This window comes from Diabrotica undecimpunctata, chromosome 8, assembly GCF_040954645.1.
Source record: "Diabrotica undecimpunctata isolate CICGRU chromosome 8, icDiaUnde3, whole genome shotgun sequence".
NCBI lineage: Eukaryota > Metazoa > Arthropoda > Insecta > Coleoptera > Chrysomelidae > Diabrotica > Diabrotica undecimpunctata.
This window is the reverse complement of record NC_092810.1, coordinates 3,732,713-3,759,509: the sequence shown is the minus strand read 5'-3', so window position 1 is coordinate 3,759,509 and position 26,797 is coordinate 3,732,713. Positions and strand designations below refer to the sequence as shown.

Genomic DNA, 26,797 nt, shown 5'->3' with positions numbered 1-26,797 from the left:
AAAAACAATGGTCCAAAACATATTAAAATTTTCGGTTATTCTAAATGCATTAATGATCTTTTATCACTCTAAGTTATTAAAATGAAAAACCTTCTAATTTCTGTAGATATTTTGACATTCAAACATAATGCATATAGTTATACAACTTTAATTGCCAAATAATTTGCGGAACAAAGACCCAGTGGAATCACCTGAATGTGTTTTTTATGACCACGTAGTAAATATAAAAACCATAATAACATGCAAACAATTTGTGTTAAAAACCCTTTTTCTCTCCATATCATGTCCATTATTGAACGTTGACTATCATGTTGGCTTTTATAACTTTTTTACCGCAGCTCTAAAGAGTGACAATGAAGACTGATTAAACCACTCACATAGGTTACCGAGCTATGATGTTCTTCTTCCACCAAGACCCATTTTTTCACACATTTTGCAATAAATAATAAGATGGTAGACTCCATAATGTTTTGGGTGTCGCATGGCACGGGAAAAATACTTGAATTTCGTATTTTTACAATTTTCACTACCTGGTTTTGTTTTTTTGTACGTTGTAATACCTCTTCGTTTGTCACTATATCAACCAAGCTTATGCGTAGTACCCTTCAAGCTGGTATTTAAATCTTAGAGTTTATTTATTGGAGATTTACTCCAGACAATAATGTAAAGAAGGTAGAATTACTCCGTCCACATAACACTTTGTCCATTTGGAAGATAACTACTCTTGATAAGTACCTCTTTGAGATGCTCTGTGTGCACAATATCGCTTTCATCAATAGCAATATTTTGATTTAGCACCAGATTAGTCGAATTAGTGTCAGGTTAGCGAACTCATGGTAAGCTTGCCATGAGTTCTCGATTTAAAGAAGCCAAGAGGCTGAATAGGCATATCAGTGGTACGTTGTAACAATATGAAACCTAAGCCGTCTATTTTATTTTTAAAATTTTTGTTATTTATGGTATATAGCTAATTAAAGAAAGTTCCTTGTAGGTTGTTTATATTCCATACAAAGAATATGTCTTATTTTAGTCGTGGAATAATAAAATTGATTTATTTCTTATTATCAGATACTCCAAAATTTGTTATTAATTGAAATAAAACCTTTACGGTTATAAAACATTTACTTTTCTGTTTCAGGCTCGTTTTCAACAGAAGCAGATGCAAGAGAAAGAAGAAAAGCTTTTAAAGTTATACGAAAATCAACAACAAAGAGCGTTTGATAGAGTTGGAAGAGGCAGTGCCGGCAGTAATGATAGTCTAAATTCCTCAAATACTGGTTTGCTTGGAGGTAAAGTACGCCAAATGTTCGACGAACGGAGACAAAAGGCCGGAGTTGATAAAAGTTATCCTTTAGAACCGTTAAAATCAAAAAGTAATAATAAAAACGTAAATATTGAAAGAAAAAATGGAACCATGAAGACGACTGTTAAAAGTACTGTGCAAAGCAGTAGTAGTATAATAAAAAATGGAAAACCACTGGTTAAAAAAAGAGAAGTTGTAAATAGGCTGTATGAAAATGATAATGGTAAGTAATAATTATTAAGAAATATATACAGTCTTAGTCAAAAGTCCATTTCCTTCCTCGTATTTTTTGAACGGTTATTGTTATAATAGTGAAATTTGGAGGAAGGTAATAAACAGACGTAGGCTTCTCAACTAGTCATAACAGGTGACGTAATAGTGACAGATGACGTTTCAGCGCCACTGTGACAGATAATTTTATATAGGACTTTATGGCAAGTAATACATCGTTTAAAAGATATTAAAAATACCTATTCAACCATACTAATTTTATTTGAGTTTAATACTAAATAAATACTAAAATAGTAGTTTCGCATTTAATTAATAAATATTCTAACGTTCGCCTTTGGGTAATTGTCACAAAGTTGACAATTCTCGAATTATTTTTACGTAAACGTCAACTTTTTTGACAATTAACCAGAGGCGAACGTTAGAATAATTATTAATTAATTGCGAAACTACAATTATTTTAATATACGAGTACCTATTCAATCTTAATAATTTTGTTTGGATTTAAAAGGTGATTTTGACGAATAAATTAAATAAATATTAAAATTCTAGTATCGGAGGAGATCAACATAACCTTCTCGTAGAGGAAAATCAAGAGATCAAACTATGTGAGGACTACAACTACCTAGGAGTAAAAATCACTCAGGATGGAAAATTAGATGCAGCCATTAAGGAACGAAATACACAGGGAATGAAAGGCATAGCCTTACCGAACAGCGTACTGTGGGATAAAAACATTTCTAAGGAAAATAAAAGAAAAATATACAACAGCATAATAAAAAGTATCACAACATATGGATGCGAAGTGTGGCTCCTAAAAGACAGAACGGAGAAAATACTTAGAGCAACAGAAATGGACTTCTGGCGCCGCTGGGCGGGAATCTCCATACGCGACAGAATAACAAACGAGAGAGTCCGAGAAATCATGGGGGTTACACATAATATTGTTGATGACATCAAAACGACACAACTCAGATGGTACGGACACGTAAGGAGAATGCCGCAGAATAGAATACCAAGACAAATCCTTGAATGGCAACCAAGAGTTAGGCGGAGACCAGGAAGGCCTAGAAGAAGTTGGAGAGAAGGAGTTGATAAAGAAATCAGGGAATTAAAATTCTAGTTTGGCATTTAATTAATCAAAATTCTTACGTCCGCCTTGGGTTATTTGTCAAAAAAGTCGACGTTTGTCAATTCTTTAATTGTTTTTAGTTTGCAAAATCGTTTATAGCTCAATATTTAGTTTCTGTTTCTGTTTCTGATTTCTAGTTTAGTCAAGTTGTTTTTAGTTAGTTGTTCTTAGTTAACATTTTGTAATTATTGTTTAAAGAGACGTTTAAATTTTCACAAAGGCAGAATGGTACGTACTGTAGCCGGTAAACGTAGATGGATTGCACGACGAGGTACGATAGAATGGCCAACTTGGTCACCGGACCTCACACCATTAGATGTTTTTCTGTTTGGATACTTGAAATCCAAAGTTTATGCTTTAACAACCGACAATATTAACATTTTGAAACACTACTACTACTAAGGATTTCCACAGTTTTCACTGTCTTCCTTCACTCAACCGTTTTCTCCAATTTTCCCTGTCATTCCAGTCTCCATCTCGCAGGGTTCTTTTCTCCATAGCCTCGTCGATTTCATCTCTGAATGACCTTCGGGTCTTCCTCTCTTTCTTCTTCCAATCGGGCTCCATTCTGTGATTTTGTTTATCCAGCGTCCTCTGTCCGCTCTTCTGACCTGGCCGTCAGAAATTATTAAAGAAAAACTAGAAACTGAAATAATAGGAAAAATTGGAGAAGACCAAGCAGGGTTCACAGTAGGAAAATCATGCCTAGATCATACGTACACATTGGAACAACTGATAGAGAAGAAAATGGCAAAAGGTAGACCGGTCCATCTGACCTTTGTTGATCTAAAGAAAGCATATGACTCAATACCTAGAGTCAAATTATGGGAAGCAATGAATGATCTCGGAATCCGACAAACACTAATAAAAGCAGTTAAAGCACTATACAAAGAAAACAAAGTAGCTATTAAATGTGGAAATAAAGCCTACAATCCATTTAAGACGACAAAAGGACTTCTACAAGACTGTGCTACGTCCCCTACTCTGTTTAAAATATTCTTGGAAAAGACACTCAAACCATGGAGGAGAAAGTGCGAAGGAATGGGCATACCAGTAAGAGACGAATACCTATACACCTTAAGTTTGCCGACGATCAAGTAGTCATCGCACAAGATGAAGAAGATCTCAGCTTTATGCTCAGAAAACTAGAAGAAGAATATAAAAACAACGGAATGGAAATAAACTTAGAGAAAACCTAATAGCTAACAACAGAAAACAAGGATATGAGAAACCTAGAGATGGACGAGGGAAGACAAATAAATGGAACAGATAAATTCAAGTATTTAGGAACCATAATATCGAACCAGGGAACAACAGAAGAAGATATAAACAACAGACTGAGACAAACAAGAAACTGTATAAGACAACTAAACTCAGTGTTGTGGGATAAGAACATTACGATAAAGACAAAAAAGAGAATATATAATACCCTGACAAGAAGTATCCTGACATATGGGTCCGAAAACTGGACAATAAACAAGAGAAATAGAGGTAGAATAAGAGCAGTAGAAATGGAGTTCCTGAGGAGAAGCTGTAGACTTACAAAAAGAGACAGAATTGAAAACGCAGAGATTAAGCGGAGAATGGGAGTGCAATCAGACATAATCGACTATATAGAGGAGAAGAGACTATCCATTTTGAAACAACGAATTGTTAAAGAATGTAGGACAATTTTCCCCGACGCAATTGAACAAGTAGGGCAAAAGTTTAGAAATAGGATGCATAACTATCAGAATGTAGATTGAGTTCATTTTGAACACCTTCTTCTTCTTCAGTGCCTTATCCGGTCCGGATGTTGGCGATCATCAAGGCTATCATGGTTTTGTTGACTGCTCTGCGAAACAGCTCCGCTGAGGTCATCCCAAACCATTGTCGGAGATTTTTCAACCACGAGATACGACGGCGTCCCGGTCCTCTTCTGCCAAATACTTTACCCTGCATAACAACATTTTGAACACCGGTTGTTCAATATTTATTAATTAAATGAGAAGCTACAATTTTAGTATTTATTTAATTTATATATCAAAATGAGCTTAAACTCAAAGAAAATTATTATGACTGAATAGGTATTTTCAATACCTTTCAAGAGGTATCACTTGTCATAAAGTCCCATTTAAAATTATCTAAACTAACATCAAGCTTTAAATTATTTTGTATTAAATTCTAACTTTAAAATATTACTAAAATTAATTATTAATTATACTAATATTAAACGTATCCTTTCAAGAACAAAATATCATTGAAATGTCAAATGGCGGTAGTTCAGATTTTTTCCTAGATGGCGTCGTTAGTTTACTGGACGAACGGTGTGACCTGTCATCTTTCAAGTACCCTTTTATATAGATAGATTTTATTCTGATCTTTTTCTTATTTTACGTATTAATTCTGTAGCACAGCAATTTATTTTTTAGGAAAAGAACCTTTTGAAACTGGTAGATATATTGATGATGGAACTGACGCGATTCATTCTAAGTCGTACAGAGAAATGATAGAAATGTTGGATAACAACAATTCAAGTGATAGTTTGGAAAACGAAGAGATGCCTCGCATAGGATTCGATGAAGTTGATCACACACAATTATATGAAAAAGAGAGTATGTTAACCAATAATAATAATAATGGAATTGTTAAAAAATTATACACAAAAGCTCCTGTTACAAATGGAATTACCGCTAAAACTGAAAATGTAAGTAATGTTTTTATGGTAGTGAATTATGCTTGACATTCTCACTTGTTTTATGGTGTTTCGACAATACGTTTTGATTCTTTTGAAAGAAGATAAATCTCGTTCATTTGAGGCAGAAGTTGGTGATAATAAGAGAACTAATGACAATAATTTATCAATTTCGGTATTGCTTGTCAAATTTAAGGTGATACAGTCTGTCCCAAACCCTTCTTTCAGTGCGTCACTAATTTTGACGTCATATAGGATTTTAAGAACGTCGAGTATTATTACATGACATTTTAGTTAAATTTGACAATTGCAGGATCGTAATCTCTCTTTTTCTAATTGAAAATAATTTAATAATTTTAATATTAGATTTTGTTCTTTCTCGATATATCTCGGCATATTTAAAATATTTGTATGGCAATAAATACAAAATTAAATTGTAAAATGTCTGATAATACTTACCTGGAATGACAATTATCATTTTATCAGTTGACATTGTGAAAGTACTGTCACAATCGAGACAATCTGCGTCAAATTATATTTATGCGCATCATTGATTGGATATCTATTTAGCGTCTTCTAAACTCCAGCCAATTATACATCCGTAAGTAGAATTAGCTTGACGATAAATAATTTTCTAAGTTTTATGTATAATAATCACAGACTCACGTTTTTTTGTCACTTCTAGCTTAATGTGTTAGAGAGAATTCGATCAAATATGACGCACTGAAAGAAGGGTTTGGGATGAACTGTACTTGACAAATTTGTCCACTTGCGTAGAAAATTAAGTGAGAACGCATTCGGAAGAAAAGAGATACATAATGCGCTCGGTCTCTTCGCCTCGTTGGTACACTCCGTACTACAAGTTTACAGAGAGTGACCTTATTTATTAATGGAACTTCTATGATATGTCTATATTGTATGTTATTTTGACTTTTCAATTTTTCCTTCGGAAATTTTTCTCAAAATACAAAATATTTTGTTTTTGTTGCTTGGTAAAAAAATTCTTCTAATAATTATATTTTATTTGACTCATTAATATTGACCATTCAGTCATGTTGAAGCGAAAGTTTTTTCGAACACTTCTATAAATGTCTCGTTCTGTAATTTTATAAGAGGAATATTGGCAGAGATGAAAGCTTTACATTTGCGTTACAGTAAACTGTATAAGAATAAAAGAGCAGTAGTTCTAAATTTTAGTATGTCATAAATATTTTAATCTGTTGTTTATTTCTTTACAATAGAATAATACCAGCCCCGTTGGGATGGCTGTCAACATCCGGTATTTAGGTACTAAACTGTATAACTTTATTAACTTTCCCGAATATTTTATTTCCGTAAGGAGATTTTGTAGAAATATATCGTATAAAATATATCTCAAATAGTGACTGAGTTGTCAATATGAATAAGTCAGATAAAATAAAATTATTAGAAGAATTTTTTTACCAAGTACCAAAAACAAAATTTGTTTAATTTATTGGTATTTCGTATTTTGAGTTAACGATTTCCAAAGTGGAACTCGAAACTTCAAAATAAACTTATTTTAAACTAAAATTGTAGCTTATTCCCAATAAAAATAGTAAATTACATTATTATGCCACAATAAAATAGCCTAAGAATAATTTTTATTTTAAATAAAAACTTGTAAATCGGGTTTTTCCATTAAGATTTTCCTGTTATTCTTCGCTTTCTTTCATCGAAATCCCATATCTCTCATCACTTTTCTCAAAGTTTCATGCAACCCTGTATAAATATTGTTTTCATTAATTTTTTTTTGTTATATGTCGCAATGTAGGAACTCGTTTTTCCGTGACATAATAATTTATTATTATACGCCGAAGTAAACCTTTGTCACAATCGCCCAAGGTGGATTTTGGAGCAGATCTCATTCTTTTGTTGGGCGTCGAAAATGATGTAGAAGCACCTTCTTCTGTATTTTTCATTTTACAAGAGATCCGTTTTATAGTGGCTATATCCGTTTTATAGTGGCTCTGCATAAAAATAATTATATTTGTTATTACCTCCCTCGTTTGTCCAGACAAGACTGCCTTCTAATTTTGAATGAAAATCCATGTTTATAATTTAAAATACTTAACAATAATTATTTAAAAAGTCAAATCTATTGTAATACGATATTTTTTCTTCAACACACAGTAACTTTAAACATAAGTAAAATAAAAAAAAACTTTGTCGTAGACTATACAAGTTCCTTGCACTTCCAAGAGCCAAGAAATAATAAGGACGAATTGTGTTGTGGTCGAATGCGCATCGTGGCTGGAGCTTAATTTCAAATCGGCCAAGTATCACGTTAAATTTGACAAGCAATAATAGGTTGTCATAATGAACTGCAGTATATAAAATTATACATAACTTATAACTTATTTCAGCTTCCGAAAATATTTGGATCAGCATATAAAACTTTTCATTTATTTTCTAATTTTATTTTATTAAAAAAATTAGCAAATCTCCAAAACTAAAAAAACGAGTATTTATTAGCATAAAAATGGTATCCAAAATTTCAAAATATACTCGTTTTTCGAGATCTGTTTCCGTAGTATGCCTTTGTCTTTTTTTTTGGGGGGTTTGGAAATATCATGCGAATCCAAAACATCACTTCGTATATATTGGAAATCAGTATCATTACGAAAATTTCTGAGATTTTGCACCAGGTTTTTTATTCTATTTTTTGAACAAATAATGTCAGTTGACTGATTTTGAACAACATTGAATATCAAATCGGTTTGGGTAAACACTAACTGAAAAATATTTAAAAGTATGTTAAAAGAGTTTAATCATTTATTAAAATTTTCAAACCGATTGCTTCACGGATCGAGATATCATTATTTTCAAAATTGTCGCCTTTAATAATAAAATCAAAAACTTCCAAAAACTGTTCACGAAAATCTGCTATAGTAAAAACTACTCTAGATTTAAAATTCCATCGCGTCTTATGAACTGTTGGCATAAATTTCGACACAAATTGTTCTAAAATATTCGTCAGTTTAGGTGAGCTTGAGAAAAGTGAAGCAAATCCGCTAAAACTATCAAAAAAAAATCGGTTGCCTGTAAAGTCGGTTTTACGGGCGAAGATTTTACGTGACAACGTCTTTTTCTCGGTAGAATATTTATTGATATGAATATTATTAAATTGCACAATAGTTGTTTGCAGTTGAAACGCGCTGTTTCTTCTCAATCGACTGAATTACGATTGATTGCAGAGTGATTTAAACTAATAATTTACTTAACACTATCAAATTTGTCAATAGTATGGCATAACCTATAAACTCAGTTTCTCAACTTTTGTGTCAATCTAACAATTAATCAATCAATCATAGTTTACGATAATGAAATATTAGTGTACAATTATTTACCTTTATTGTTGTAGTTGTTGTAAATGACGAATCTAAGCACTCCAGATTTTCACTACAGACACAGCTGACGATACTTTAACCACACGTGTGAACTCGTATTATGACGCTTTCTCGGTTTTCCAACGCCAAGAACGCTCGAGAAAGACAGAGACACAAGCACGCACCGATTCAACGCGCCTAATTCTCTAGTGCTGCGCGCGCAGCGGACCGATCATGTTTGAGTGGGAGAGAGACGCAAGGCATTCGCCGGTCCGGCGGGCCTCTCTCTCGTTCGGTGACTCATCGTAACAGACGTGAGCGGGCGTTACACTTTTTCATGAGTGACTCCGAGCCAGAACCTAATTTAAGACGTTGTCACGTCAAAAGACATTCTTTAATTTTTTTACATGTATCCTGCAAAACTAAATTCATTCTTTACATTACCCTTTAAATTATCGTAACCAGACTCACACCCTGCCGACCCTGGCCGGCCCCCACTGGGTTTTAGGTTATGACAACAAATTTTGGTTGCCCAATATACTCAGCTATTTAAAAAAAAATCGTTAATTTTAACGCCAGATACAATAAACACGCAACAGCTTTTAAACTTTCCTGAAAACATAGTTCTGAAAAATACTTCATGTTCAAGGTCGTTAACTATAAATTAGTAGGTAGCAGGGTCAAGAAAGGAAGATAATTATATACATTGTTTTTTATCCGTATCGATTACTGTTCAAAAATAATAGTATCAATATCTCATAATGTTATGTGTATTTTAAAATGAAATATACACTTTATGTAGAATAATGAATTTACGTAGTTATAATCCTATTACTGTTGTACAGTACCATACCTCTTCTTAGAGGTAGAGTCTTTTTTAGTTGTCATTTATGTCGAGTTTGAGCATCTTGAAAATTACTGAGGCTTCTTCTTCTTCTTCCTTCTTTTATGTAGGCTTTAAAGCCAGTTTCTTACTTAATATTAGCCTAATAAATTGTTTAAATTATCACACCATCTTTTTCTTGGTCTGTCAATACTTCTTCTCGTGCTATTCGTACTATCTTATCCTCTGCCATTCTACTAATGTGTTCGTTCTACTCCTGTTTCCGTTTTGTCACCTATCCATTTATGTCTTTCATATTGCATGATCTTCTTATGTTTTCGTTTCTCTCTCTATCGGACAGAATTTTCCCTGATATTCGTCGAAGTATTTTCAACTCTATGGTTTCTAGTATGTTTTAGTTCTCTATGTGTCAGGTCTTGTCTCCACCGTTTATGTTAATATAGGTCTAATTTCTGCTTTATAAATTCTTGTTTTTGTGTATTGAATTAGGTATTTGTTCTTCCAGATTGTGTCATTAAGAGATCCTGTCGCTTTCTTCTTCTTAAAGTGCCTATCCGTTCCGGATGTTGGCGATCATCACGGCTATCTTTACTTTATTTATTGCAGCGCGGAACAGTTCAGTGGTAGTCGTGTTATACCACTTTCGTCAATTTTGAAGCCAGGAAATGCGTCTTCTTCCCGGTCCTCTATTACCATTTACTTTCCCTTGGAGAATCAGCTGGAGAAGGCCGTAACGTTCTTGATTTCTCATTACATGTCCTATATATTCCAACTTTTTAGTTTTGACGATCATGAGAATTTCACATTCTTTCCAGATTCTACGCAGGACCTCCACATTAGTAACTCTGTCAACCCAGGATATACGTAAGATGCGCCTATAACACCACATTTCGAAAGCTTCGAGCCGATTCATAGATGCAACAGTCAGTGTCCATGCTTCCATTCCGTAGAGCAGAACTGTGAATATGTAGCAGTTCAATAGACGGCATTTTGTTTTTAATGATATGTCTCGACTGTTGAAAATGGTTCTCATTCTAACGAATGCTGCTTTTGCTTTTGTTATTCGCTGTTTAATTTCTGTTGAGTGGTCCCAATTGGTGCCTAGATATGTATATTGCTCGACTCTTTCGATATTCTGTTGGTTGATTGTAAGATGAGCGTTTAGTATTGGTTTTTTACTAATTGTCATAAATTTGGTTTTCTTTATGTTAAGAGCAAGTCCGTATCTGTTGCTGACTTCTGTTATGCGATTTGTTAATATCTGTAAGTCATTCAGATTATCGGCAAAAACTATAGTGTCATCTGCATATCTAATGTTATTCAACCATTCACCGTTTATTAGTATTCCTTTCGCACAACCGTCTAAAGCTTCCTTAAATACCCATTCAGAATAAATGTTGAACAACAATGGACACAAAATACAACCCTGTCGTACTCCACGTTCTATTGCAATTTTATCAGTTAACTGGTCTTCTATTTTGATTTTGGCCGTTTGATTGTAGTAAATGTTTCTGATAATTCTCTGTTGTCAATTCCAATTTCTTGAATTAGAGTCATTAATTTGTCATGTTTTACTCTGTCAAATGCCTTCTGGTAATCTATAAAGCATACCTATATGTCACAATTCATATCCCTGCATCTCTGAAATAGCACCTGTACAGCAAAAAGGGCCTCCCGTGTTCCCAGAGCATCACGAAATCCGAATTGTGTTCTTGTTAGTTGTTCCTCACATTTTGTATATATTCTTTTGTGAATGACCTTTAGAAATGTTTTAAGTAAATGGCTCATAAGGCTTATAATTCTATAGTCTTCGCACTTTTTCGCATTGGGTTTTTTTGGAAGATTTATAAAAGTTAACACTAACCACTCTTGGGGAACCACGCCCGTATCATATATACTGTTAAATATATTTGTTAACCATTTTATGCCATCATAGTCCATAAGTTTTAAGAATTCTGAGTGAAAATTATCAGGGCATACTGCTTTACCATCTTTGGTGCTTTTGATGGCATATTTTACTTCTTCGACTGTAAATGGTGGTCCAGATTCGCAATTGGTGTTTGTTGTAATACCAGTTACTTCGTATATCTTCAAAAGTTTTTTCTACGTATTTAATCCAAATATCTCTTTTATGCTCTATTTCCAGTACTATGTTTCCCTGATTATCTGTCAGGAATCCAGTGTTCGCTTTACTTGCTTTTAATCTTTGTTGTCGTACTTCTTCTTCTACATCTCCATAACTAGTTATATCTATTCCCAGATATCTAAACCTTACCTCCTGCTTTATTATTTTTCCATCAATTTCCATTTTACATCGTAGTGGGTATTTAGATGTTGTCATAGATTTGGTTTTTTCTGCTGATATTATTATTATTGTAAACAGCTCCAGCATTCATATTCAGTTTTTGCATTTTTTGCAGTATTTTTTACTAGAAGCAATTAATAGAATATTTTGTTTCTGTCGCCTAATTTTATTTCCGTAAATTGGCTTTTTTCTCCACTTTGTTACTTTGTCTTTTCCGAAAAAATACTCCCCATTTTCATAAACGTTCTCTTCGCTCTCCTCACCAGAAATGTCTTGTTCGCTGTCTGAGTATTCTGATCGCTCTTCGACATAATCGATTTCGTCCACGCCACTTTAGTGTTCAAACTCATTTCTTTCATTTTCATCGTCAGAATTGAGAAACATACTCTGAAGCTCTTCAACATTCTTTGAATCATCCAACTTATATACCTTTTTCGACATTGTGAAAATAATATAAATCACACAACGAAATAAACACGAAATAATATAGGTTCCATCTGCGAGGTCGCGGTATCTGTCAGATACAACTGCTGTTCGGTTACGACAAACGTTCACTTCTCAACTGCTAGAAATTACCTGAAAGCAGACGTTGTGTGTTTTCCCATTCCTAAAACATAAATTTAAAGCTAGACAGTGCCGTAGAATTATACGATGCACTTCTTTTAAAATATTTAGAAAAATGTTTTTAATGTATCTCTCACATCAGCCGCGACTTCCGGAGGGTTAAAGAGTCTAAAAGAAATGGGAGTTTGTTTCTTTACACGCCTTTCTATTGAATCTACTTTTTGTAACGTGGTAACTTCTAAATTTAAGATAATATGGTTATTTTAATTTTTTGACAGTAGTAAAATCATGTTTAGACATGATTGACAGCAAAAAATAATATTACCATCAAAATTCTTGTTTTATTAAGTCACTGATTGATCATAACTGTCATAATATATAATACTCAATACTAAAATGCGTATAGGTCACAAAATGAAGAAAACCGAACCGACATTTTAAAGTTACGTGGAGAGAACAAAGAAGTGAATCTAAACAAGATTTTATTTTCTAAAATCTGTGTAAATGTATTAAAATAAGATTGTGTTGGTGAATCTGTATAAGGTAAAGCCAATAAGCCCAAAATCAAATTTGTAATGTTCAACGTTTTTACAAATGTAGATAAAAGTCCACGTTAACTACTATTCAATGACGTGCAAGAAATTTTACATTAAACTATTATATTTTGATATTTTTTGACACTGACAAAATATCAGTTATTTGACATTTATATACAACCGACATATAAGTTCAATTTATATATAATTTTATTTTACATTACAGTCAGTACCGAAAAAGAACAACTTACCGAACACAAAAAGGAATTCTGCAGCACATTCACCTATATCTCCTAAAAGTAGCACACCAAGTAGTCCCGTAAAGAAAAATACTTCTACTCCTACTATGAACGATAAGGTAAACCAAGTTTCGTTAGACTATTATTTTTTGTTTGATTAGAGGTCAAAATATTGATTCTGCTTTAAAATTAAACCGTACAAAGGTAAATCGAACTTATAAACATACTCAAAAAATATTTGGAATTCTATAGGGTTATTAATAACTACGTGGGATAGCAAACATACAATTTTTTTAAATGGGACATCCTGTATATTTTTTCATTTTTACATTCCTATCATAATTCTTGTTCTTTTAATATTAAATAAATATAAGGTTGAATGCTCGAATAAATGAACTTTGATCAGATAAAAGGCATATATCGAGCACAGTTTAATTTAATCTTGCCCAAGTACTTTCGATCCCTAGATCATCTTTAGGGGCATCTGAAATAAGCCAAGAAACGTTTTTTTATAACTAAAGAAATTGATTAACTTCGATAAAAACTCGAAGTTTATGGTTGATAAAGAGTTTTTATGTGATTAACGTTTATAGACTTACTTCGTCAATTGCGGCCTATCCGACAAGAACAAAATGTCATAAACATATAAATGTACATCACACTACACTACAAAAGGACAAACAAACACTTTAAAATTATTTAAGAAAGGCTACATTACTTGCAGATGCCAGAGACAGAATGGCTCCCGATCTAACGGAAATGTTGGGGTGACATGTGACAATTGACAGCTTGGATGAGCAGTCACAATCATAGATATGTGATCTGTACCTTTTACAATTCTATGAAACTAAGTATTGACCAAAAGTCCAACTGACACTACTATAGGAGGTCACTGATGAAATATACAATTATATAGAATATTTTTTAAGTAGTTTGAATAATCCAGATCTCACACTCAAACCTGTCTGTAATAATTAAGGTGTTAGTTTGAGAGCAACTGAAGTCGACGTAAAGTAAGAATGCAAGAAAAGGACTAAACAATATATTAGACAGTGGGTAGTTGACTACAATAAAATGGTCTACCAAGCACTATCTGTAATGTAGAAAGGACGAGATCTGACTATGTAATTAAAATACTAAAAATTGAAAATCAAAATTGAAAGCAAAGTATATAAATGGGGTGTAATCCAAGTAGTTCAGTTGAACCCACCGTCAATGGTATAACTATAAAATTAATATGGATGTGCTCAGTGCAGGAAGTCTAAACAGTCGAGCTGGGTCCCCTACGAGGTGAAGCTGTAATAAAGTTTTTAAAAATAGGTTAAAATTTAGTACAATTTAAATTAATTTGAGTATTAAGACAGTGAGAGTTTTCATTTGTTTCCCTTGTAATCTCCAAATCTTCCAATAAATCCAACTCCATATAGTTTTTCTTTCTACTAATGTCATGTAAGATAAATGAACCAGTGTTGATGTTAAAATTGTGTTTACTGGATAATAAGTGTTGACTTCTCATGTCAACACTTATTATCCAGTAAGTCAACTTGAAGAGTCAAGTCAACTTGACTCTTCAAGTTTTGGTCAACACTTATTATCCAGTAAACACAATTTTAACATCAACACTGGTTCATTTATCTTACATGACATTAGTAGAAAGAAAAACTAAATGGAGTTGGATTTATTGGAAGATTTGGAGATTACAAGGGAAACAAATGAAAACTCTCACTGTCTTAATACTCAAATTAATTTAAATTGTACTAAATTTAAACCTATTTTTAAAAACTTTATTACAGCTTCACCTCATAGGGGACCCAGCTCGACTGTTTAGACTTCCTGCACTGAGCACATCCATATTAATTTTATAGTTATACCATTGACTGTGGGTTCAACTGAACTACTTGGATTACACCCCATTTATATACTTTGCTTTCAATTTTGATTTTCAATTTTTAGTATTTTAATTACATAGTCAGATCTCGTCCTTTCTACATTACAGATAGTGCTTGGTAGACCATTTTATTGTAGTCAACTACCCACTGTCTAATATATTGTTTAGTCCTTTTCTTGCATTCTTACTTTACGTCGACTTCAGTTGCTCTCAAACTAACACCTTAATTATTACAGACAGGTTTGAGTGTGAGATCTGGATTATTCAAACTACTTAAAAAATATTCTATATAATTGTATATTTCATCAGTGACCTCCTATAGTAGTGTCAGTTGGACTTTTGGTCAATACTTAGTTTTATAGAATTGTAAAAGGTGCAGATCACATATCTATGATTGTGACTGCTCATCCAAGCTGTCATTTGTCACATGTCACCCCAACATTTCCGTTAGATCGGGAGCCATTCTGTCTCCGGCTTCTGCAAGTCATGTAGCCTTTCTTAAATAATTTAAAGTGTTTGTTTGTCCTTTTGCAGTGTAGTGAGATGTACATGTATATGTTTATGACATTTTGTTCTTGTCGGATAGGCCGCAATTGACGAAGTAAGTCTATAAACGTTAATCACATAAAAACTCTTTATCAACCATAAACTTCGAGTTTTTATCGAAGTTAATCAATTTCTTTAGTTATAAAAAAACGTTTCTTGGCTTATTTCAGATGCCCCTGAAGATGATCTAGGGATCGAAAGTACTTGGGCAAGATTAAATTAAACTGTGCTCGATATATGCCTTTTATCTGATCAAAGTTCTTTTAATATTATTTTTGCATTACTCTACAGAGTATTTAACAAGTTATGACCATTTTTACTTCTAAATCCCTATGAAATCAACACCATGTACATCGTCATTGCGCGTGTAATATCTGCTATGCCAAATTTTACAGGAGAGGAAAAAAACTGTTCAAATTTTTGTTCAAACCCCTTAGTTCTTATTTTATTTCCTGTTCATACCATTTGCATATGTTTATACAATGTGAGGATCATAAATAATGGTTAAATATTAGTTTTAAGATAATTTTAACTAAAAATAGTTTAATTTGACACATGGCAGGTGTTACTAGTTCAAATAATGCAACATGGCAGATATTAATTAAACACAAAAGCGTTGATCTATGCAGATTTAAAGAATTTGGAAACTCTCAATGATAAATTTAGCCCATTTACAAAATTTTCTAATGTTTGAGCAAAATGAGGTAATTATAGTTATTAATCACATCTAAGGGTTTTATTAGTCTAAGTATATACAAATTGATAAAATTAAAGAGAAAAGAAAAAAGACGTTATATCACCAATAACAACAGAAACATGGGAAGAATATTTTAAAAAATTACTAACAAAACAAAGACCAGAATTTACTAGCATGGAAGACAACACGATAGGTATATGTATAAATTCATCACCATTACAAATAACTAAATCAAAGATGGAAGGAATAACCAAATCCCTGAAAAATGGAAAATCCCCTGGTCCTGGTAACATACCTGCAGAATTAGTGAAAGCCGGCACAGACAAACTCCAGGAACAGTTAAGAATACTCTTTCAAGACTGCTTAAATGGGATTGAATTACCAAAAGAATGGAAATTATCTATCATGTCAACTATCCACAAAAAGGGCAGCAAGGATCAGTGTGAAAATTACAGAGGAATTGCGGTAAACAGCACAATAAGTAGGATGTATGGGAAACTTATTAAGAACAAAATAGAAAATGACTATAGAGATTACGAAGCAGAGGAGCAAGCTGGTTTTAGAGTTGAATGATTCACAGTAGACCACTTGTACTCTATTCCGCAAGTTATTGAGAAAAAAACAGTCGTCAATAAAGAAGTTCACCTGGTGTATGTAGACTTACAAAAAGCATATGACAATGTACCCCTTAGTAAACTATGGTCAACCCTACAGCAAACCAACATTAAGCATGGTCTTATCAAAGCAGTCCAAAGTCTGTATAATGGAACGAATGCAAAAATTAAAACTGGATCAAGGATATCTGAGGGATTTAAGGTCACGAAAGGACTAAAGCAGGGTTGTTGTATTTCGCCTAACCTTTTCAAAATTTATCTGGAACAAGCACTCAAGCTGTGGAAAAGAAAATGTAATGGCATGGGAATCCCTCTCAATGACGAGACTACACTGTACACCTTATGTTTCGCTTATAACCAAATACTGATTGCTCAGGATCATGACGACTTGAGTTACATGACTCGGAAGCTAATAGAAGAATATAACAAATTGGGTCTTAAAGTCGACATTAAGAAAACTGAAACCATGTGTATTGGAGGGACAAAGCAGTCCATTATATTAGACGATGGGGTAGAAATTAGACACTGTGATGAATACAAGTACCTGGGTATGAAGATAACTCAAGATGGAACACTCGATGCTGCTATAAAAGACAGAAAAGCCATATCCATTCTGCGGGACCAAACAATATCTAAAGCGAACAAACAACTCATATACAACACCATACTTAAACGTGTAATCATATATGGCAGTGAAGTTTGGCCAAAGAAACAAAGAACAGAGAAACTGTTACTAGCAACAGAAATAGACTTTTGGAGAAGAGCAGCAGGCAAATCAAAAAGACATCGGATACCAAATAAGAGAATACGAGAAATGATGGGAGTCAAGCATACAATAGTTGATGAGATAAAAACAAAACAGTTAATATGGTACGGCCATGTACAGAGAATGCCAGATGACAGGATTCCGAAACAGATTTTGACGTGGACACCACAAGGAAGAAGAAATAGAGGAAGGCCGAGAAGAAGCTGGAGAGAGGGAATTGAAAAAGAACTAGAGGAAAGAGAAATACCTCCAGGCCTATGGTTAAATAGAGAAGAATGGCGGTTAGGAGTCGGAAGGCGTCGGAGATTGCTGTAAACCGATAGTAGTAGTATAAAACGGTATTACCAACAAAGAAAAAAAATTACAGATTATGTTTTAGTATTATTTTTCTTTATCGTACGGTTATTCGTCATAAAACGCATGGTGGTCTGGTTCTATCACTGACTGTCCATGAGATGATCGTATTTAGTTTTTGCAATAGGACGTGGAGCAAAATACAATGATTTTGGATTTTCATTGCCACATTTTCGTCTATGAGGTAAGCTATCCCATGATTCATTATAGCATAGAGTCAAAACTGTATCTCTCCGTTAGGCAAGTATTTTAGACCACGAATATCGGTGACAACAGGGTCTCCTACCTTTTTACCTGGTCTTAGTGAAGGCAGTGTACTTCATAATTGAAGAAAAAAGTATAGTCCAAAGGAATAACATGGTATGGTTTCTTTGGCCTTGCTGCTCTCATGGGAGATATGTAATCCGCTGAGGAGTTAATGGGAGGCTGAACGTAAGGTTCAAGAGTGGAATGAACAGAATCCGCTTGCATCATAGTATGCCCCTTTTCCATGTATAATTGTTCAATAATAATATTCCTAGATTTTGCAGTATCACTTAAGACAAAAGCTAAAAGTTTATTTCGATTTTGATAATTACAACCATTTAAAATTAAGGTTACATATTTATAGCCTATATCGAAGTTTGAGATGAAATGATTTATTTACTATCATTTATTTCGTAGATGCTAAAATTATGGGTTTGTAACTTTTGCTTATAGTACATCTTAGATGCCAGAGTTTTTAGACTGAAAAGTTTCTAATGGCTAGCAATTTATTCAGCTTCACGCGAAACTCTAGCTTCATCTTTATTTTAATATGGTTTTGAAATGTATTTTCATCTACAAGACCTAGCTTTTCCCCGCAGCATAGATTATACTGATCTTTCCTGGGCTTACGAATTGAGATGTTTTCCTCTTTCAAAACACCAGTGAAAAGCTTTATAGACCCAGGCTTCAATTCGTTCTCTTTGCACCATTCTTCATAAACAGAGTACATATGGCACATATACCTAAAAGTAGATTTTACATAAGTCTTTGTGGAGAAGGACCTACAGTAATCGCTGGGAACTTTTGGTAAAAAACTTTCTCCATTCTCCACTTTCCAAAAAGCCCTTCTCGAATCTTGTCATGCACAATAGATTTTTTTTTTCGTTTAGCAGATTTTAGATATATCTGATTAAGTTCATGTTCTGAGTCTTCCAGGTTGTCATTCGTGATCATGGAAAAGATACTAGAAATCTGATTCCATCTATTTAAGGTACCATGACCTAAATCCAGGGTATTCAACAAAAACGTTCTGCAAACTTTGACTTTTCAGCCATCGTTGATTGGCAAATAAATGTCATGACCTACATTCTTCTTTGTTTTATTATCAACCTGTTTCCTTCTTCTTTTAATATCTCTAGTAACTATTAAGCCTTTCACGTAAGCCTGTTTTTCCCCTCAATTTCCAAAATTGTTAAAAAAATTTTCTACGATCATCGAAAAATTATCTTAATGTACTTGCTTTTCTGATTTTCCCCGGTAACGTTATGAGTGCAGCGTTCTTTAATTTTTCTTGGAGTTCTAGTTGTAATATGAGACACTTTTCCTTCGCGCATTCTTTTGTAACCAACGTAGCTGAAGCCAGTTCTTCTTCTTAAACAACTACGTTTTCTTGAATTGCGACTTTCAGTTTTATTCAGGCTGTTGACGTTAGCAACCTTATACTGGTTGCTATTTTCAATGAAATTTTCTTCTTCCGTTTCTTCACCATTATAATCCTTGTCGTCGCTGTTTTGTTAAAAAATTGTATGTTTGGTATACTACGTAGTTAATAATCACCCTGTAGAATTTCAGATATGTTTTTAGTATGAAGAATATTATTGTCTACATTTTTTCTAAATAAAATTTTTGGATATCTTGTACCACAATGGAATTATAGACCAATGTCGCACAAAAAACACACCCTGTATTATATTGGTTATTTTATTTTAGTATAATCTATTTTTATAAGGTATAATATGTTTTTAGAACATGAAAAGTTGTTTTTGTACTAACAAAATATGTTTTTTAGTCTAAATCCCTACAAAAGGCACCGTCATCATCTCGCCCTTCCGCTAAACAGCAAAGTCCCCGGTCCGTAGTAACTCGGGACGATCTCACCGAATGTAATTATTGTGGCAGAAGATTCGCTGAGGATCGAGTTCAAAAGCACGAAGAGGTTTGTTCAAAAACAGGCAAGAAGAAAAGGAAAGCATATGACGCCACAAAGCACAGGGTTATGGGTACAGAATTGGAGTCATATATTATTCCATCCAAGGGAAAGGCTAAAGCAAATAGTATGAAGGTACAGTAGACCAATATAGTGTGAGGTTTTCTAATTTGGACCACTTTTTAAAAATCTATGGTATTACACATGTTTTAAATTTTAAAAATTTTATTTTCTAAATTTTTCTCTCCTAAGAATTATCATGGGTGGTACAAACTGCCCTGCTGCACTAGCACAACAAATTACAGTAGTATTTACCCTTTTCTATGCACAAGAAATACTCCCAATTTGATGTTTTTCCTTCTTGGTTAATATTTTCTGACATTACCGTTGTATGGTTGCAACCTGTCTCATCGACGTTGAATTTGCGTGTGGAGGTCAATTTTTCCTCTTCACAACTTCTTTGTAAAAGTTCATGGAATTTATCAACTCGTGCTTTGCTAAATTCTGCAGCTCTTGCCATTGATATTTTCTCCGCCTGTCGTAAAATATTTTTTTATGTCTGGACATGAAACCATAATACCACTTCTTTCCTACCATACGTTTATATGTCAATTTGTTTATGTTCTAGGCATCTACTAAAGCTCCTCCAAAAAAAGACTGGCGAAGGACGCACGAGGAGTTCATAGCAGCTATCAGAGCAGCGAAAGAAGCTCAAGCTCATCTGTCTAAAGGAGGAAAGCTATCAGATCTCCCACCGCCCCCACCATCGACAAATCCCGACTATGTCCAATGCCCACATTGTAATAGAAGATTTAACGAAGCTGCTGCCGAACGTCATATTCCTAAATGTGCAGATTACCAATTTAATAAACCAAAACCTGGTGCATCTAAATCAAAACAAAATTATGGCAAGAAATAAATAGATAGCCTGGCTTACAATTTTATTCGAATCTTTTCTGATGTCAAAACGCTCGATCTGCAAGCGCTAAATAGTACAGTCAGAATTCTTTAAGAGAAAATATTACAACTAAATACAATTTTTTTTATTTTGTATTGATAATCATAATAAACATTACTTACTTTTGGTGAAATATCTTAAATCGCAGAATAATTTGTGCAACTAAACTCCTGGACAAAATTAACGCACCACTTTAATTAATCTAAATATTTACAATATAAACACAAAATAGAACTAAGTTACATTGAAATAATGATAAACACCTACAAATAAGTCTAACATGATTTAAATAAGTCCATCATGACCTTAATTTGCCTTATTGTTTCTTTAAAAATTTGTTTTTGCCGGAAATGCGTAAATAAGCTAGCATAACTCCAAATTACAAAAATAAAAAAAAAATAGTAAAGTAACACCATAAAATGCATCTGGATCTACACTAATACCGTGTAGACCCTCCTCTACTTCTTATGACTGCATTTATGCGTCGAGGCATGCTTGATATCAAATGTTTAACAAAAGCTTGCGGAATATTCTCCCATTCTTCAATAACGGTCTCAATGAGTTGGTTGTGATTGTCAATAGGGGGTCTACGACTTCGAATCTTTTTTTTTTGATAGTCCCATAGATGCTCTACAGGAATCACATCCGGTCTGTTAGGTGGCCACTCTAATAATGGAATATCAACATCATTTAGGTAGCCAAAAATCTATCGAGCCACATGAGGACGAGCGTTGTCTTGCATGTATAAAAAATTCCGGGACCAACGGGACCAACTCCGTACGAGCTGCAAAGCAAATTCCCCCTCCCAAAACATTTTAGAGCCACCGCCAAAAGAACTCGTTTCCAATCATCGATGGTCCAATTTTGATGCAATCTTGCAAAATTCAATCTCTGAACCCTGTGTTCTCTGGTAAGCAAGGGTTTTTTGGCCGGTTTCCTGTTGCTCAATTCTACTTCATGTAAACGTCTTTTAACTGTTCGAGATGATATCGCGACATTTCGAACATCTGCTAGTTCATTTTTTAGCAAATTGCTGGTGACTCTCCTATCTCTAAGAGCACATTGTCTCAAAAAACGATCATCGATTTGATAACAAACAACGTATGTCCTAACGTAGTCTTTCTAACAAACCTGCAACGTATCGCATTGAATATCCTTCATCTAGGAGAGTCAATGCTCGCACTGCCTTCTCCATTGACAAATTTTTTTGGCGGTTCATTTTTTTATTTGATTTTTATACAAATGAACTTCCAAACATGCATATGATGAAAAATATCACAATAAAAAGCTTGTTTGTCACAAACACTTTGCTATAATCGGCACTTTTAATGAAAAATTTAACTCACTTTTAGTCTAAAACGAAGTTTAATACAAATTATTGTTAAAACTAGTCTATTATTAGCTTACATAACAACTGTCACTGTCAAACAAGGTCCATAGGCAACTTGTCGTACAGTAAATTATCAATAAATAAAAATTATTGAGAAAAATATGAGTGGTGCGTTAATTTTGTCCAGGAGTTTATATCAACATTCAAAAACTAAGAAACTGTTAATTCGATAAGAAAACAGTTTGTTACAGTGAAGAGGTCCCAAAGTTCCAAAAAATTTCTTGTAAAAATTCAAAGGGTTCAAAGATCTACCGACGTTGTACTTGCCTGTCGTGATTTGGTAATCCTACTTTTAATTGTAACGTGTTAGGTGGAAGTGCAAGCAATTCCAATGAATGACACTACAACACCCTTTCCTGGTGAAAACAACACAGGTAGAGTTCCTTAACCACTACACGTTGGAGTTTCTTGATGACTAGACGTTGGCGTTCCATTTTGTCCTACTGGACGACCTCTCTTTATTGGTAGTGACTTCCCAGATTTACATAAATGTTCAGAAACGGCTTGTTTGAAGCCAAATAAGGACATATAGCAATTTTATTAATTTTTTCTACGCCAGAGTATCCATGCGTTCACAACACATAGATTCATCATATGAAAACAAAATTCGTTTATACTATTTTCTTGATCTTCGATGGATTCTGTAAAGCCCCAGTACAGATTGAGGGCATGGAATCTCTTTCTACGTTTTTTCTTTTCAGATAAATCTGAGTTATTGAAAAATATTTTGATTAAGGTTTTTTGGCACTGTCTCTGTCAGTGTAGTGACAACATTTCCACTGACCCATAAATCAAGCGCTCCATTGAATAAGTATTGCTTTGTTCACCAGCAAAAATATCAAAGTCGTAACTAAAACCTGATACACCACTACGTACTTGATTTTTGTATCTCCACTTGTGAGGTTATGCCGGATTATATTTTTGAGGTGGTACAGGCATTTCTTAGGGATCATTTGTTCGTCCACAGCTAGATGTTTCTCGTTGGGAACCAGTAAAAGTCTTTTTAAGGTCGAATTCTGAACAGTTTATCATGGCCTGTATTACCAATAGGAACAGAGCTACTATTATCACTAAAATGAAGGTGTTGCTTTATAATTTCCCATCTATTGCAGGTCATAGATTCAAATACTTGTGATTGACCTACAGTTGCATTCCAGTAAAGTCTTGATGACGGTAATTTCACCAACTACATAAATATTACAGTTCCTATGAATTGCTCCATTTTATTTTCAATAATATTGGCAGGTTTGTTTATGTTATCTTGCAGAGCTTTTATATTTGATTGATCAACAATCATGGATATTAATTCTCTTGGAAACAAAAAAAAATCTGCAGAAGTTTCTACAATGATACATTCTGGTAGATCTACAATGCCTATAAATGCATAATCACTTTTATTAAAATGCTTCAAATGGCCTGATTCCCATAAAAAATTTTCAGGTTTCTTTTTTTTTGACAATTCTAATTATACCAGAGCAAGTAGGTATATTTTTATCCAAATTGTTTTGTTCATTGCTATTACTATTATCAAACTGGGACTAGCGACATCGAAGAATATACAAATTATCAGAATCTGAACCTAATTGGTCTTCACTTAGTTCTCCTTTAAAAGGAATATACTAATTATCTGAATCTGAACCTAAATCGTCTTGATTTAGTTCTCCATCACCAGGATTACAGTTAACATATTTAGATGAGCCATAAAACTTCCCGGGATCCATTTTGTAATTAAGTCTCCACGTTGTGGGCGAAGTTCAAAAGAAGTTAGGTTAGCTATACTAAGTTTTTTGCAGAAGAAGGTCTTCTCGGTCCCAAAGGAATACGAGTGGCTTTTCTTTAAACGTTTTCCAACAGTCTTGTCTCGAACAAGTTATATCGATCTTTCGCTTGACTGGTAGGCAACCAAACACACAGATGCGTAGTATAATGAGTACTGGCTATGAAGTAGTCAGAATTTTCGATGGATGGTGGATATTATGCATACTACAACACTTTGAATATTAAATATTCTTTACAATATTATATTTCATATTAATATAATATTTACCGATTCTTCAGATAACTTTATTAACTAGGCGGGTCTGTAGAAATTCAGACCATAATGGACATTTTCCATAGGAAGCTATTTTTTTGCTGGAATCCCTTCAGGATGTGCCCAATATTGATAATCACGATATGCGCCAGTCGCAAACCCTGTGCTAAATTTTTTATTTAACAAAATTTGAAAAAAATTGAAAATTTCTCATTTTTTTGCTTCTATTTTCGTTTATAATTCGGAAAATATTGATCCTAGAGAAAAAATTATAAGAAGTTAAAAGTTTCGGTATTCAATTTTACACAATATTTCGTTAGCTAGAAATTAAAAATTTAATGTTTATTGTTGAAAAAATAGCAATAATTGGAAAAAAAAGTACAAAAAAATGAAGTTCATCCTTTAAATGTTTTCGACTTTTTAAACTTGACTTACAGGCTCCATATTCCGCCTAGAAAAACTTTTTAATTTGTTTAAAACGTGTGCTAAATTTTGTTAAGATCGGTCTGATAGGTTTTGCATAATAATTTTTCAATCCAACCTGCTGGACAAAAATCGCAAATTTTCAAATTTATAGTAGGCCCTAAATAAGGCTCTCAGATAGTTGCAAATTTTTTTACATATAAAGGAAGGCTCAAACTTTCAAACGCTTTTTGTAAAATTCAAATCGGTTCACTAGGAGAGCCTAGAAAAATTTTTAAAGTTTTAAACATTTTTTAGGCTTATAAACAAATTGAATAACTTTACGAGCTTTAAACATATCGATTTCAAAATTTATACACTTAAAGAACATTAAAAGACGCTTCTTTAAAAAAAAAACGATACATTCGGCTTACTGGTTGCCGAGATATTGAAGGTCAAGGTCAGACCTGAAGATTCTTGTCCTTCCAAAAAAAGAAAAAGACTTTAAAAAAATTATTGAAGATTGAGTCAAAATAAAGTTTATTTATGAAAAAAAAAATTTTTCGTTCGCCTTTGTTTTAACAATTTAAATTATTTATTAACAATTTAAAAATACATAATTGTTTACTAAAAGTAACAATTTACTTCAATGTATAAATTGCAAGCCCTAAAAAAATGCATGAAGAAAAAAATGCAATTACTTGTTTAACATACAATTGTTTATTGCAAATTTCCCAATTTTGCAATTAAAAATGGTATTTGAAAATATGATATTTGAAATCCTTGTCGTCCAAGACATCGATTAAAAAAAAAAAGAGCAAAATTGGTTAACAAGAAGCCGAGATAATGCAATTTTTAGCGCGCGCTATGATTTTGAACTCGCCGATTCACATTTCGAGAGAATGTCCCCCACCACCACCTCTCATGCATTCCGAGCGACATTTTACGCGAAAACGGTTTTTTATTTGTCTTTTTTATTGATGTTGCCATAAAAAGCACTACATCTTTTCATATAAAAAGTACTTGACAAGACAAGGGTATTTGTTTAAAAACGAGCCCTCTATCACTAATGGTTACACGGCAAATGTATGCCAACTTTGACCTTCAATATCTCGGCAACCAGTAAGCCGAATGTATCTTTTTTTGTGAAAAGGTTAAAGAAGCGTCTTTTAATGTTCTTTAAGTGTATAAATTTTGAAATTGATATGTGTAAAGCTCGTAAAGTTATTCAATTTGTTTATAAGCCTAATATATATAAAAAATGTTTAAAACTTTAAAAAAATTTCTAAGCTCTCCTAGTGAACCGATTTGAATTTTACAAAAAGCGTTTGAAAGTTTGAGCCTTCCTTTATATGTAAAAAAATTTGCAACTATCTGAGAGCCTTATTTAGGGCCTACTATAAATTTGAAAATTTGCGATTTTTTTTTAGTATGCTGGATTGCAAAATTATTATGCAAAATCTATCCGACCGATCTTAACAAAATTTAGCACACGTTTTAAACATATTAAAAGGTTTTTCTAGGCGGAATATGGAGCTTGTATGTCAAGTTTAGAAAGTCGAAAACATTTAAAGGATTAACTTCATTTTTTTGTACTTTTTTTTCAATTATTGCTATTTTTCAACAATAAACATTAAATTTTCAATTTCTAGCTAACGAAATATTGTGTAGAATTGAATAACGAAACTTATAACTTGTTATAATTTTTTCTCTAGGATCAATATTTTCCGAATTATAAACGAAAATAGGAGCAAAAAAATGAGAAATTTTCAATTGTTTTCAGATTTTGTTAAATAAAAAATTTA

General features: G+C 33.2%; 1 protein-coding gene across 2 annotated transcripts in view; it reads left to right on the top strand.

The window, feature by feature from the left end:
- Positions 1-21,296, top strand: part of LOC140449191 (uncharacterized) — a 103,386-nt gene extending 82,090 nt beyond the window's left edge. For both annotated transcript variants that reach the window (XM_072542353.1, XM_072542352.1), the window contains 5 exons: positions 1,139-1,526; positions 5,075-5,349; positions 13,160-13,291; positions 20,073-20,345; positions 20,839-21,296. In XM_072542353.1, the coding sequence (XP_072398454.1) occupies positions 1,139-1,526; positions 5,075-5,349; positions 13,160-13,291; positions 20,073-20,345; positions 20,839-21,129 (1,359 nt within the window). In that variant the 3' untranslated portion in view covers positions 21,130-21,296. The remainder of the gene's footprint in view (positions 1-1,138; positions 1,527-5,074; positions 5,350-13,159; positions 13,292-20,072; positions 20,346-20,838) is intronic.
- Positions 21,297-26,797: the final 5,501 nt, after the last annotated feature.